Source organism: Amblyomma maculatum, chromosome 11 (assembly GCF_055883805.1).
Source record: "Amblyomma maculatum isolate TAMU_Amacu chromosome 11, ASM5588380v1, whole genome shotgun sequence".
NCBI classification, from domain to species: Eukaryota; Metazoa; Arthropoda; class Arachnida; order Ixodida; family Ixodidae; genus Amblyomma; species Amblyomma maculatum.
The window spans coordinates 3814336-3830519 of NC_139354.1; the positions used below are offsets into that span (position 1 = coordinate 3814336).

The window sequence follows — 16184 nt, forward strand, 5'->3', positions numbered from 1 at the left end:
GGTCAATACTTTGATTTTGAGGGGCCTACTTTTTTCTCAGTTCCTTATGTTTAAATTTCACAGTTGCGTTGGAATATACCTTAAATGACAAACATCTAAGGTAAGCTACGGTTCATGAGCAAACGTATATTTCAAGCCTCGTTAGCTTTCGCGCCATCATTACTAGCGAAAAGGTTGCGGTGAAAAAAAAATAAAACAAACTATTCTACAGCGGTTACAACAATTGTTACCCTGGCCCTAAATTCTACCTATCGGAAACTAAAGTGTGGTGTTTTTGATTCAGCTGGCTTGGCAGGTAGCCAATGAAGCTGCATTTATGTCAAACACACTGTTGTAGATGATCACTTTTATTAATAAAATAAACATACTTCTTCGTGGCGAAGTATCTGTTCTTGTGTGTCTGAAAGCTCATAACTTTACATGATACATTAAAACTGTTAGAAGTGGGAAAATAGAGCGTATTACAGAGATGCATTTCTGTGCTCCTGACGAGCGATGTTATCGCAGTAACTGAATGCAATGCCCGGCAAAGTGGACTCCGCACACTTAAAATTTTGAAAATGTGTGCCATAGTTGCAACTTATTGATGCATGGAATAAAAAAAAGAAATAAGTACTCCTGTTTTGCTTACTATGATCATATACAACAGCATTGATACTACTCTCCTTAAGGACATATTTTGTTTTCCTTCAATGACGCACAGGCAGTAATACTGAAAGCAGGTGCACATTCTGGTCAGCTCGAGCTCCAGCAGCTCGAAAAAAAAGATTACAACTCACAACTTATAATAAAAAATAAACTGTTTCCTTCAGGATGTAATTCGCTGACTACACGTTCGACTGCTGTGTTATCTTTGCGAGTTGGTGCGTCTAATTTATTAATGAACTTCCTTCTTCAGCTTACTATCGCTGATACGCAATGACTAATAGTACCACATTGCATAATATTCATACCAAAGCTTTGTAGAACGTGTGGCAATAGAATTCAACTGATCGGAATGCCTTATATGATGATAAATACCTTGCTAAATCAAAACAAAGTATAAATCATTTTAAGATTCAGATGATAGCATTGATGATACACGTAATAAGGACACGAGTAAGGTGCTATCATTTATTTTGCTTTATTTGCTTCCATGTCAACAAGCATTAGCGGAAGTAAGGCATGCACAAAATATTTACATATGCCAGCCATTCGTGACACAATAATTAACAGTTAAAGAGCCTTGCCGACGCATAGCTGACACAGTCGGCTGTAATAATAATAATAATAATTGATTCGCAGGAAGGCAAAGGCGCAGTATCTGTCACGCTTGTTTTTGTGGACACCTGTACCGCGCCGTAAGGGAAAAGAGGAAGGCGGGAGATAAAGTAGAAAGAAAGAAAGAGGAGCCAGCTCCTCTTTCTCCCTTTTCTTTTCTCTCTCGTAAAGTGGAAAAAGAGAAAGAGGAGCCGTAGTAGAGGGCTACAGGGTAATTTCGACCACTCCGTAGCCATCCACTACGGCTCCTCTTTCTCTCTTTCCACTTTCATTCCAACCTTCCTCCCTTCCCTTACGGTGCGGTTGAGGTGTCCACAGAAAACAAGTTAGAGAGTTACCGCGCCTTTACCTTCCTATAAATCAATAAAAAAAAAGGCAGCGGAGGTGGCTCAGCTACAGAGCCAGTAGCTGGCCCGTGCATTTTCTTTTCCTTCTTCCTACAGCCACAACAACAACAACCTCACAGTCGGCTGTATATGGCTGTATATTGCGTAATTTGGATGAAAGGCATTTAGAGAGTTAGCGTGATAGCGTCTTACTAGAATTCTCATTTTTGTGAACATTATTGCACGTTTTGCTGTTAGTATAATGCTGTGATAAGTAAATCTTCCCCAACCATTGCCTCAAAATGATTCATTTGAATCACTTCCAGGATTAACCACAGAGTTTTTGAACGACACTTTACTGGTGTCCGACTGCCTAGCGACGGCGTGCCACTTAAGGCTGGCAGATGTGTTTCAGCTCTTTTAGGTCGACAGCTTGTGCAACAATTTCATGACGAACTGTCTGTTCTCTTGAAGGTCTTGCCAAGACGAACGTGCGCGCGGCATTGTCGAATCACAAAGAATGTCGGCGCTTGAAAGGTTTTCCGCTGCGAAGGACGTTCTAGGACCGAAATAGATTGAAGACCATTATCCACCCACACATTTCTGCAAAGGAAACACCCGAAGACAAGCCTATCAGGGCGAAATATTCCGGACCACTATTGTCATCGTAAGATTACTTCATGTCCGTGGAACTATGGAGCCATCTGATTTACAGCACATGAATGCGGTAGGGAAAATGATCCGTAGACATGTGTCGTTTCTTTCATCATTCGGTATCATTGTCTGCACCAATTGCGTGTGACCAGCCCTAGACAAAAACAATTCTCGGAGTTTTCAGGACCGCAGAACGCGGCCGCCGTTAAGTGGACACTGTATGTCCCGCATCACGCACTTTAAAACACATCTAGAACCCTTATCCGGAAACTTTACACGCCAAGAGGGTGCTGCTAACAGTATCTCAGAATGCTAAACATTGGAGTTCTTCTTCTTTTTGCCGGAGTAGTTACGGTGAATGGGCAGTCTGTGGGTAAGTACTCTACAAAGAGTGTTCTTTTGTTTAGGAAAGTTGGACTAAAAATTATTTGTCTTATAGAAAGCTTATTTATAGCATCAAATTTTACGCTATCTGAAGGTCAAAAATGATTCTGACTTTTTCTTGAATAATTCGCACTATAGAGCACAAGACTGGAGTCCGTCTTGCTTATTATCCGCGTACAAAAATGTTCAGTAATTGTGGAAGTGTTAGAAAATCATGATGCAAAGGGTAACAGAAATTAGTATTGCAGTTGGCTTGTACAACGCAAAATGACTGATTCGACTGTAAGTGACTAGAATGGTTATTTACCCCAGTAAGAAAGACACCGATAAAAAAAAATAACCTAAAGGAACAAAGAGACAAAATATTCTAAATAATTTTTGGTGTCATGAAAAACGGACGAGGACATGTCAAAAATACAACTAGACAAAAACGAAGACCGCACCGCTTAGTCTACTGCCCAACATAAGACCTTGGCATCAGCCCCAACTCTACCTACCCTAACCGAAACCCGGCCATGTTTAATTCGTTGGAGTAAAAGTGGAGGCGTGAAAATAGGCGTGACTTATTTAAGACATTTTTTGATGCACCACGTGGCATGGGACCCACACAGATCGTCGAGTCCTACGCTAGGGCGCCTCATAAACATTACGCTCTGCGGATTCCTTGTTTCTATCTCTCCCTTGAGCATTAAAGCTGCTAAAGCAGCACCAGGTAATACACAATTTATAAAGACTGTGCAGGCTCATTTTTAGCAAAGCAAAATTACATAATATACCCTAATTTGTTTTGGGGGGTTTTGCAGCGTTATTGCTTGTTTGAAATGAATAAATAGATAGGTTTAGCAGAGCGGATACGTACTAGCGTAGACGCATGTCGGTTTATCTGACCCCTCTAACCTACGTGCACTGACAGGGGTAGGGGAAGTCGCGGCCAGTTCTCCTGCGGAGGTGGGGTCCGGTGAACAGCTATATGTCTAAGTACGTCCCCGCTCAGCTAAAAGCCTCTAATATTTACGTATATATACTTACTCCATGGTACCATATATAAGCTTGAGCAGCAGATGTATATTAGCCACATATAAACTTATCACTTCTTTTATTGGTAATTTTAGTAATTTAAATTCGCATATTATCGTTCAGATGTTCACTGAGTTCACTACCCAGGTCACATGCAAGACTTAAGATTTTATGCTATAGTTATCTAACCTTCATTGGCACTGTTATTCTTGGGTCTCATATGTGTGTGATGAAACCTATAACGCATATCATGGCGACATTTTTCATGACCGCTGCTCAGTCAAACACATTCAGCTCGTTACGCAGTCATAAATATTGATCCTGGAGTAATCAACCAGGTATTAGAAGGGAATCTTTAAAAGGCATAAACTTTATTATCTTCAAGTGCACTTTATAGTAGCCCTTCGGCGGGTGTCTTCAAAATAAAGAAAAACGTTAAGCGCTGTCGAAGATTTGCCTATACTAGAATACTATAAGTTACATTAAAAAAAAGATTTCCTTATTTCTTTATGTTACTGTAAGCTGCGAAATACAACAGGAACGAAGCATATGTGCTAACCAAACTAGTAAGCTCTAGGTCTGACAGCCTTTGGTAATCTTATTACCGGTCCTTCCTTGCAAAACCTGATGAGAAGAACAAGTAAACGAGAGAGAGACATTGTTTTTAAGTAAACGATAACAAGACATTGTTTTAAAAAAACGGCATTACCCAAAATCTAAATCTTCGGCTCTTTTACTCTTGTTCCGTTAACTTTCCCCGATGTGCTAAGCAAGCACGCGTAGGTTATCGGACAACCACCCTTTTATTCAATCCTGTCCTTATTACTGTTACGCTTGGGTTACGGTTCGTTCTTTCATTCATTAGGGCGCGCATAATAAGAACTATCTTCCTCGTATTTTCAGAGAAACGTCGCAAGTGTGGCCCTAATGAAGTTGTCAGCCAGAGTGGGAGACCACGCCAGGATCAATTTTGCAAGCCCCGGCTGACGCACCCAGCGCTGATGTTCGAACTGCGCTGGTGTGTGTGCAAACCAGGTTACGTGCGCAACGCGTGGGGGAGTTGCATCAGCCGGAAACAGTGCAGCCAGTGTCCTCGCAACAGCAACATGGACTTCAGCCCTTGTTCATCGACCTGTCCAGAGATCTGCGGCAGGCCTCGGCCCTCTGCCTGCACCAGGCAGTGCAAAATAGGCTGCGCTTGTCCGCCGGGCTTCGTACGGTGAGATTCCATTGATGCTGCATAGCCATTGTAATAATGCGAACACACGCACTGAGGCGTTTTGTTTTGTTGATTATCGGGAGGCGATAAAAAATTAAGGAGACGATAAAGCCTCGCCTTAAGATTAAACGCGATAGAGCCTTTCACGCCGCCTTTTGAATCCTGGAATACTTTTATATGTTCTTAGACGGTTTTTGGGAAAAGGAAGGCGTAGTTTCTGTTTCTGTTCTCAGTAGACCACTAATCTTATCTGAGGTATGTATATATGTCGTCGATTTGAACCCCTTTGCAAACTAGCCTCCAATAGGACTTGAAGACATATGCTATACGTTTGAAGCGAAAATCGCTTGACACTACCCTGAACGCGACACAAAAAGGGTTGTGTGAGAATTTTGATAGGTGATCGCTTACGGTTTTTTCAGACATCGTTTTTCTCAATCATCGGTGATCAGCAACGGCGACGCTTCTTAAAAATACCGAATTCGCTCTATACGCTTCGAAAAAAAAAATAAAAATGAAAAACTTCCGGGTAGAAGTCACAATAAGAAAATATTTAAAAAAAAGAGAAATAAACGGTGCGCATACTTCATGCAGATAAGATGTGAGGGACGCCATTTTTCAATATGGAAGGCAGGAAGACCAATTCAACGAGCTTTAAAATACGCTCTTCTAACTTTTCATATTTCGCACAACGTTCAAGATTTAGAAAATTCAAAAACTGGGCTTACCTTCCTTGTCGATGGCCTTCAGTTTCGTATTATTCCACTTATTTTTAAAAACACGGTAATTAATTAACTACACAAAATGATATAACCATTAATCGCTGAAGAGTATATAATGTCCGCCTTGCTGTACAGTCCAATTGTGTGGACTTACCAACATATCTTTCGGCGAGTTAAAATAAAAATTTATAAACAATGAAAAAAGGTAACCTGGTGTTTTAAAGAAAAATCTTGCACTACGTTTACCTATTTTTGTTTCTGTGCCCTCACTTTCTGTACGTATTTTTGTTTTGTATTTGCCGCGTAGCGGCTACACTTGTTAACGCGGAAATCGACAATACATGATAGCGTTTCGCTCGGCTTTTTTACACGTGTTTTGTGCTTATGCGATATTGACAAGAAATCTTCTATTCCAACTATTTCAGAGCTTTCCACAACGGACCATGCATCACCCACCGGCTGTGCTATGGCCGTTGTCCAGGAAAGCATCAGTTTTTCACGGCATGCAAGTCTTCTTGTCCCGCCAGTTGTAAGAATCCTTCCCCACGGTGTCCTAGGATCTGCGCAGGCAACGGTTGCGTCTGCCAGCCCGGTTACTTCGTGCTCAAGCAGAATCCACTGACCTGCGTCCGTCTCGACCAATGCCCGCAATTCAGATGTCCAGGGTCGAACCAGGTGTACACGTTTTGCAGACCGCGCTGCCCAGCCACTTGTGGCGGCAATAGAAACCGGGCTTGCACTGCTGGCTGCGATGGTCAAGGCTGCGTCTGCCGGCCAGGCTTCGTAATGCTGAAAGCGAAGCCACTAACCTGTGTGCCCCGATCGATGTGCCCTACTAAGCCAACACCTAAACCCAAGCCAAAGTGCCCAGGTCCCAACCAAGTATTCACGACATGCATATCGCCGTGTCCGCAAACTTGCTGGGATCAAAGAGAACGCCTCTGCCCAGCAGTCTGTGCTGGTCAAGGTTGCGTCTGCAAGAAAGGATATAGGATGAAGAACACTATGCCTCTGTTGTGTGTACGCCCACAGGAATGTCCGACGAGAATAGAGCTTGCACCTCAACCTAGGAGACTTCCAATGACTTCGAATTTTAAATAGGGTATGAACCTCTGACTGTAATGAGGAGCAGGGAGATTTCTTTCAAGAACTATGTGGGATAATAAGAAAAATGCGGGTGCTAGTATTCAGGAATTGTTCAATAGCTGGGGATAGATTAGGGTGCATGGAAATAATCTTTCTAAATTGCTGGCCAAAGTGGAAAGTAGTCTATGATCGACGGCCTAAACATTTTCGAATAAATTCACGTGTACAGCCATCTATAGTTTATTTTCACTTTGTTCTTGAACTGTATTTCACGTTCTCGTACTTTAAAGTGGAACTTCAATTTATTTTTCGCTTCCGTAATACCAATTCACACCCTACTACAAGAGGAAGCTTATTAATTCCAATAAATAATATTGTTTTTTTTTTTTTAAGACTTAACGTCCCAAAGCTACTCAGGCAGTGAGAGACACCGTAGTGCAGAATCTCAGAACTTTTGACAACCTGGGGTTCTTTACCATGCACTGACATCGTACAGCAAACGGAAGCCACCGGAGAAGTGAAAAGCTTTCGGACTAACGATCTGAGTTTAATTCTCACAGTTCTGCAGACATGATAACCTTGAAACTTAAAACAGCTCGATGCCGGTAAAAGCCTTATCTTTTCCCCCTGAGGACATTCATATGTTAGCAGGTACTCTCCTGGATTCTCACTCTGTTCTCGCTGTAAGTGCCATCTACTCGATTCGGAGGCAGACTCTACAGTTGGCACCACGTTGGCAAAGGCTGTTTGTTTGACAAGTTTACAACGACCGCACAAGACAGTCTTAACTAATCACCAGTTTCCGAAGCGCTACTTTAAATCTGGAGTAGTAAGAACAACGCCACAGTTCCCTGCGATAAATGTCAAATATTTTTTTTTTTTTTGCTGATATTGGTAGCATAGGTATTTGTTTCGTAGGTATTGGAGCTAAAAGCAATATTGTGAAGCCCTTACATTTGAGAATCAATATTTAGCTGAATTCATTTTCCCTCACATTTGCAAACACGGGTTCACTAACAGAAATAACTATTATTAGTACGCACCTTGATGCCTCCTGAGGAATAAGTGAACCTTTGTAGCTACAGTCGCCTGCTCAAAAAGCGTTTTTATGGAGCCTTAGGGAACAGGCATCTTCAGGCGTATGTAAACAGAGCGTGCAGACCTGCATCTGCCACGAATTCGCAGTATGGTCTTCCCGCGACACACTCTGGTTTTTCGGCTGGCCGACATTGACCAATTGAATCACAGGACAGTTTCTGAACTCTTTGAACAAATTGCGGCTATTGTTTAGTAGTTGACAACGTGAAAGTCTCTAGTGAAACAGGTCGACACTTGAGGGGGCGAGCCAGCACAGTGAACTAGAAGAGGCCTCTATTGAACAGCAAGGGATGGACAGCAATGGCCAAGTGGCCCGCATACACCGAGTGCTTTAGTTTCAGAGCATCGTCAATAAAGAGCAATGCGGTTTAGTGAGAACAGCAGCCTTACTCCTCTCTCTCTCTCTCTCTATATATATATATATATATATCTATATATATATATTCTACATTCCTTGACAAAGGCCGGACCCCGGCCGAAACGTCGGAATAAAGTGTTTTTATTTTTCAGCGCGAGTCACCTACTTTAAGTTTATGCCCTACCGGACCCATTCGACCTTCAGCCCCCTCCCTATATATATATATATATATATATACATTTGCGTGCGCGCGCGCGCGCGCGCGTGTGTGTGTGTGTGTGTGTGTGTGTGTGTGTGTGTGTGTGTGTGTGTGTGTGTGTGTGTGTGTGTGTGTGTGTGTGTGTGTGTGTGTGTGTGTGTGTGTGTGTGTGTGTGTGTGTGTGTGTGTGTGTGTGTGTGTGTGTGTGTGTGTGTGTGTGTGTGTGTGTGTGTGTGTGTGTGTGTGTGTGTGTGTGTGTGTGTGTGTGTGTGTGTGTGTGTGTGTGTGTGTGTGTGTGTGTGTGTGTGTGTGTGTGTGTGTGTGTGTGTGTGTGTGTGTGTGCGTGCGTGCGTGCGTGCGTGCGTGCGTGCGTGCGTGCGTGCGTGCGTGCGTGCGTGCGTGTGCGCGAGCATTATGGAGAGGATTGAAATCTACTCCAGTGAACTTCCGTCCTCAGTAAAGTTTGATAATTCGGCTTCTTGTTGCTCGGCTGCTTTATGTTTTCCTCAGAAATCTGATGCTGAAGTAATTCCTTCTTTCAGCTTAATCAAAACTCGCGACCGTAAAAGGTGACACCGAATTCCTTCGTGCACTAGGGAGGGCTGGGAGGCTGCTCTGTCCAGCTCGGACCTGGAGGCCCAGCGTGTCCTGGTCTAGAGAGCTCTGGTAGCGGCGGCGGCGGCCAATGGCGTCCCGGAATAGGGTCTGCCACTGAGCTCCACCACAAAACTCTACTCCCTTCCCAAATCATATCAATCATCGTAATTAAATTTTTTCTCCTCCTCCTCCATCACCGCAAGTTTGTAGAGGTTTTGCCTGGTAGACTTTCAGAGATCTGAAGACAAAAAAATACATCTGACGTTCGTTTACAACTGAAATGGTTTGTCGCTGTCATTACAGGTGGTGTATTTTACCATGAAGTGCTCAAAGACGTAGCTAATGAAGATCGACGATATAAGACAGGAGTTGGTAGATGAACTTTCCCGAATGAGACCGATTCCTTTGCCTGAAAATATTTTAGATAGGTATGGTGGGAAGAAACAGAAGGAAGGGTCAAGGAGGTTGTTCACTGCAGACGATAAAGCAAGAATAAGAGAGGAAACTATACAAATTGCAAACGGCAAATGCGTTTCTTCGTGTAAGTGCCCTCCCTAGTGTCCACGCAACTCCAAATTCAAGCTGTGCAGGAGCACCTGCGCTCCGAGATGCTACGGATCTAGGTCGCAGAGATGCGAGGTGCAGTGCAGCGATGAAGAGTGCCTCTGCCTTCCCGGGTTCGCGAAAGCACTCATCAAGAGAGAAGTGCCGTCGAACGTGCCGTCGAACCCATGTCACTGTTGGATTGAATGAATATGGACGGTACGCTTGTGGTAGGGTTCGTTTACCTTCACACGGAGCATTTGTTCTCTGCCCTGGAACAAAATTATCACTCGTTATTCTCCGAATCAAAGAGAAGAGCAGTAAATTTGTTCCCTTTTCTCTTGCGATGGCAGTAAGACTGGTTCGTTGCACCTAGCAGCCTAATTGGTTTATATTATTTAACAATGCACCAATTTGTTCATCTCGAGTCAGAGCATCAAAGAAGAAAAATGTTATATCTCTTCCAAGCAAAAATTAGCTTCCGCCGCGTCAGTTTTGAGACTAATCTATCTGAAATTAGTCCGCTGTCAAAAGTTTATAGACCACATAAATTTGATTGTCCGGCTTGTAAATGAGCTCTGGTAGCATGGTCGCAGCAGTCGTGCGCATCTGAGGAATCCTTTCTTATATTCGAGGTTTTGAACACGGGGGATGCATAAATATCTCCACGGTATAATCAAGAGGGCTGGAAACTTTTGACAAAAGATGGGCATTAAAATGGTAAACAGCTTGGCCGCCGGGTCTACCAGTCAAAAACAAAAATGGTTCCGCACAATCAACGGATTATGATTGTCCAAGAAAAAGCACTTATCCACTCGCCCTTATATAAGGAGAAATACCAAGGAGACGTGGATTTAAGCTAGAAATTCGTGCTGTGATTTAAGGGTGCCAGCTTGGGAAAGGAGTTAACGAACACAGCTTTGTATAATCTGGCGCAAGGTTTTGGTAAGCGGTACGGTCACTGTTTACTTCCTTCTTCGCTTAATGATTTACAAATACAGCTCTTTCTTTTAAGACACTTTTTAGACGTACATTCAATGCGAAGATTTATGCATAAGCCAGCAACAATTCAAGGTAATAAACTGATTTCGAGGTCGTTACATAATTCCATAATCACTGGAAAAAATGGAGCTTGAAACAGTCTCTGAAAGCTCAAGAAGGCCTATTATTCAGGAAGTCAGTCCCTTTGGTTATGCCAGAAGAATAATGAGTAAATGCCTTTAGAACGGGAGTTGCATATTCACATTTCGCAGTTTTTATTAGGCGCAAACAATGCGATTTCTTTCCGACATTCATTCCTGCAATTTCTGCTTCCTATGTCATGATATTCTTGCTGGAGCCCTTAACACGCGTATTACAAATGTAAATGAGTTCTGAGACAATATCATTAAAACATAACCCCAAAAGTATGCGCTCTAAAAAAACTTTATGTAGCTTCGGGATTCCTTCAAAAAAGTTCTGATTTGCACAGAAAAAATACCAGAACATAAAACACCAAATTCACATCCACATATCGTATATAATCATCCGAACAAGAGGGATATGTAATATTATTCGGACCTAAATAAAGTGCTTTCGGATTAAAATGCGAATATTTTCTCTATTTAAGCACTAATACAAAAGATGCTCTTTTTTAATCAAATTTTGTTTCACTGTCACTAAGGTCACCTTTATGATTGAATGCTCATTACTAGTTCAAACCAGAAGAGGGGTGCTTCTTTGTTTTGAGCGTATTTTATTAAAGCAATGGTCATGCAAAGCTTGTGGCATGCTCTTGTGACCAAGGAGGCACTTTAAGGATTTCAGCTGTATTGTCACACCGCGCACGAGTATGAAATTGCAACACTTTTTTTTATGTAGGCTCGCTTGATCAAGTGAGAGTGCGATAATGCTGCTGTGAGCAATTTCACTGTAAATTTCCCAGACTCAGCTTAACTCTGCAGCAATAAAAATAATGCCTGAGACTACCATTGAATAAATACTGCGTTAACAAGCGATGTATTATTCCCATTTTGCGAGATAATAGCTAGCATTTTCTCAAATCATTCATGCAGTATTCAGGCGTCTAAAAGTTAATGCAGTTTCTGATATCTCCCAACAGGACGCGGCAAAAAAGGGGGAAATGTCGATTGTTTGCGTAATAAATGAAAGATCGCCTATTGTGCGAACAAAGCAAGTGAAGATCGCCTTCCTAAGTGCAGTGCTGCACAAGTTCAGAACCGTCAACGTCTCGCGAATTTCGAAAGACATAAAACTGCTATGTTGTTGCCGGTGGGGGGGGGGGGGGGGGGGGGGGGGGGGGGGGGGGGGGGAGGGGGGGATCAGGTAACTACTGTTTTGTTGAAGGACGGAGGGGTTATTGTAAATAGTTGATCATACTCTAGAAACACTGGCCACCCTTATACGCAATGCCTAAAGACATTGAAAGTACCAGAATCATGGAAGAACGCTTCCATTATCTTAGTTCATAAGAAAGAGGACAATAAGGACTTGAAACATTACAGACCAATCAGCGTACTATCAGTTTCGTGCAAGGTATTTACCATTGTAGTCAATAATAGGATCAGGACAACCTTGGACTTTAATCAACCAAAAGACCAAGCAGGATTTCGGAAAAGGTACTTCTACCATCGACCATATCCACACTATAAATCAGGTGATAGAAAAGTGCTCTGAATATAACCAGCCCCTATACGTAGCATTCACTGACTACGAGAAAGCATTTAATTCGGTCGAAATTTCAGCAGTCACGCAGGCATTGCGAGATCAGGATGTAAGTGAGCCATATGTTAAAGCACTGGAAGATATCTAAAGTGGCTGCAACCACAGTTCTACATAAATAAAGTGATAAAATTACAATTAAGAAAGGCGTTAGGCAAGGAGACACGATCTCCCCATTGTTGTTTACATCTTGCATAATAGTGTATTGAAAGGCATGCAGTGCAAGCACTTAAGCATCAAGGTCAATGGAGAATATCTCAGTATCTGCAATTTGCGGATGGCATTGCCTTGTTAAGTAACTCAGGGGACCAACTGAAACTAAAGATAAATGATCTAGACTGGAGAAGCAAAAATGTAGGCCTAAAGAGTAATATGCAAAAGATTAAGGTAATGCTGAACAGACTGGTAAAGGAACAACAATTTAAAATAGGTAGCGAAGCTTTAGAAGTGGTAGACAAATACGTCGACTTCGGACACGTATAGTGACGGCAGATATGGACCACGAAAGGGAAATAACTCGGAGAGTAAAATGGGGATGAAGCGTATTTGTAATGTGCTCAAGCATTATGACAAGCAGCTTACCGGTGTCACTCAAGAGGAAAATCTATAACAATTACATCGTACGGGTACTGACTCACGGGGCTGAAACATGAAGGTTCACGAAAAGGGTTCTACTTAAGTTGAGGACAACGCAGAGGGCCATGGAAAGGAAAATCGTATATTTAACGTTAAGAGATAGGAAGCATGCAGAGTGGGTCAGACAAATAAGTCAGGTTACTGCCATTCTAGTCAAAATTAAGAAGAAATGGGTATGGGCAGGATATGCAGTTCGGGGAGAGGATAACCGACGGCCTCTAAAAGTAACCAATTGGATTCCAAAGGAAAGTAAGCGTAGCAAGTGGAGGCAGAAAATTAGGTGGGTGGATGAGATTAAGAAATTCGCAGAGGTCAAGTGGATGCACATAGCACAGGACCGGGTTAATTGTGGAAAAATGGGAGAGGCCTTATACCTTCTTTGGGTATACTCCGGCTGTTGATGATGATGATGATAATCATATGTGTTCTAGTATGCTAGATCACCTAACACACAAGAAAATTGCAGGCACAGAGATAGCGAGAAACTGTAGTAGATTGCCACAAAATGAAGACTGCGTGGATACAACGTCAGGAGGGTAGTGAACAGCTCCCAAAATAAGCGCTTCACTTGAACCCACCGAGAAATAGATAATTCGGTGGCAGTGGCAGAAAAAAACATTGTTGGGGTCCCTCGAAGAAGACTCGCCAATAACCCCGAAATCTTTCAGTTCAAAGCTGACAAAGGACTTTCGACATAAGGTGTTAAAAGCGGCGGCGCCCATCTCGTACACCACAAAGCCAGCTGCTGCAGACTAAAAATAATTAACATTTATCTGGTGATAAACAAGCGCGATATAAAGTGATAAAGCAGCGTGCTTGCTGTTTCAGCGTGAATAACTAAATATTACCAAGTTTTGTGGGTAAGTGCCGCTTGTAACCACCAATTCTATGCTTTAAAAAAGAAAATAAAAGCATATGAAATCAACCCCCGCAACTGCTGCACTATTTTAGCCCACATTTTACTCCATCAGTCAAACGGCCTGGATAGCGCGTGGGCGTGCGCGCGGGATGCCTGTAGTGCCACAGGATTTCTGTATAAAAAGGCGACCTGTCCTTGTCGGAGTATATAACGGGTAGGCTGCACGACCCAGCTAGGCGGCACAATTCCCGCGCTAGGTTATGAGCCGCCTCATTACCAGTACGAGAGGCATGAGCATACGTCCTCATCAGGCGAAGATACCATGGGGCAAAATTTAGCAGAAACTGTGGTGCTTGAGGAGAGATCCCAAAGTGTAGTTACATTTCACTGTCTATGGTTTCTACCGATGACCCCACCATACCTAGAGCTACGGCTGTTTCTTGTTTAACATGTGTGTGCTGGGTACATATGGTGCCCACAGTTATTAGTGTACCACCTTATGTGGTGACTACAACTACCATTCTGTCAGCCGAAGAATCTTCTGAATCTATACACATACTAAAGAGTCATAATTAAGAAAACGTTAGCTCAGAGATTTGTCTCTCTTTTGACGATGTTCAGCTTGGAAATCTCTGTACATATTCTACGGTATCAGTGGAATGAATAAATATTCTCGTATTTGTTTGGGAAGGTCATTTGTTGGTCTGCTTTTTTTTTTTTGTAATTTATACCTAGTATGGACAGAATGTGCGTTGCCAGTTAGCGTGGACAGATGGTGACCGTATCAATATATCTTCCTTGGGGTTTTACGACCAAGGTCTAACGCTCTGAGTCGCTTTCTGGATGGGTATCCCAACTGTTTGCTTGACACATTTTAAAATTACGGCCTCCACTATTTCTTTTTCAGCTGTAACGTGGAGGAAAAAATTTTAGGATGGCGTCAGAGGTTCGAAAATATATGAGTCATGCAATTTGGCAATGAATTTCGAGAGTTCTGCAAAGCGTATTACCGCTCCCCGAAAACTGCAGCAACGGAAGTGTCGGGTGCGTCACTCAAAAATAAAAACACAACCTTACCTTGTGTTCGAGCATGAAACGCAGTACGGAAACTGAAATAAAATATTAATAAAATGGTATTATAGAATACAATACTTACTGTAAAGAACGTAATACATCGATCGCGTCTGTCGCGCCATCTTTGCGACATTGATTAAGTTGACGTGAAAAACCGACGTGGCGTAAATTCGTTAAGAATGAGTTTCAAGCATGTTAAAAGACGATTGTTGCTGAGAGCTGTCTCTGAAGGCAACCTAAAGGTAACATACACTCATTGAATACAGGAATTTATTACCGTGAAGGTACCTGTATAGTGTAACTATTGTCAAACCATGACATCCTGGCTGCGTTCGCGGCTGGTTTTTCTGCTAAGAACAAAAAAAAAAACATGGTATTATGCAACCTAAAGGGAAACATACCCCAGAAAATATGGCCGTAATTTATTTGAAAGTTGTAAATTTAGAAATAAAAATTGTACCTACAGGAATTGTACCTACAATCAGGTACGTGGTGCGAATCCATTGTGCCACAGAAGCTTTTTTTTTTTTCTTTATTGCCGGTCATCTCCAACACAAAACAAAACCAACAAAAACGCGCTACAAAGAGAAGGCTCACAGCAAAGCGGTTACCCCAAGCATGACACTGTTAATGCAGAAGCCGGCAGGCTCATACGAGTTGCCTTTGTCAAGTTGAAATGCACAAATTGAAGACCACTGTGCCAGACTGGATTTCAAGAGTCGAACCACTATGCGAGCTGACGGAATTTTACATTGTGCCACAGAAGCGACTGGTAGTGCGGTCTTTAAATGCGCTTTTATTCGTTTTGATTCAACGTACTAAAGATGGCGCGACGGACGCAACTGGCATGATCAGAGAATTACTGCAAGTAATTTTAATTCACTAACTATTTCATTGCGCATGCATTTTAGTTTATGCACTTCAATGTATACTGAAGAAAAAGAAAACCTATAGCTTTTACTGACTTCGGTTTTGTTTTTTTATTTTTTAGTGACGCCAACCCAGCACTTCCGTTGCTGCAGTTTTCAGGGAATGGCAATACGCGGCTTCGCAGCCGGATTAGGGTGGACGTTTCCAACACTCCCACGACGCATAACGTAGAAACTGAATAGCTAAGTCAAAATAAGGGTTGTTGTTGCTGTTGTGGCTGTAGAAAGAAGGAAAAGAAAATGCACGGGCCTGCTACTGGCTCTGTTGCTGAGGAGGAGGAGGAAAAATTTTATTTAGTCCTATATTATTTGGCGGTTTTTGGACGTCTTCAGAGATGTCTGCTTGTTGTATCCACAAGAGTCTTCTCCGTCGACTTCGTCCACTTTTTACAATGGTCGGTTGCCCTCAGTCCAGGGCTCCGCTGGCTGCTGCCGCCCGTTGGGCTCGCTGTACCAGACCTTTCTGGTCTTCGCAGCGGTCGCTGGACAGCAGAGTCTCCCA

General features: G+C 42.6%; 1 protein-coding gene across 1 annotated transcript; it reads left to right on the plus strand.

Moving 5' to 3' along the window:
* Positions 1 to 2450: 2450 nt before the first annotated feature.
* On the plus strand, positions 2451 to 8136 carry LOC146172684 (zonadhesin-like). Its single transcript, XM_084583963.1, has 3 exons — positions 2451 to 2613; positions 4545 to 4860; positions 6008 to 8136. Exons 1-3 carry the CDS (start codon positions 2550 to 2552, stop codon positions 6681 to 6683), a joined length of 1056 nt encoding a protein of 351 aa, XP_084440089.1. The 5' UTR covers positions 2451 to 2549; the 3' UTR covers positions 6684 to 8136.
* The last annotated feature ends 8048 nt before the right edge of the window (positions 8137 to 16184 follow it).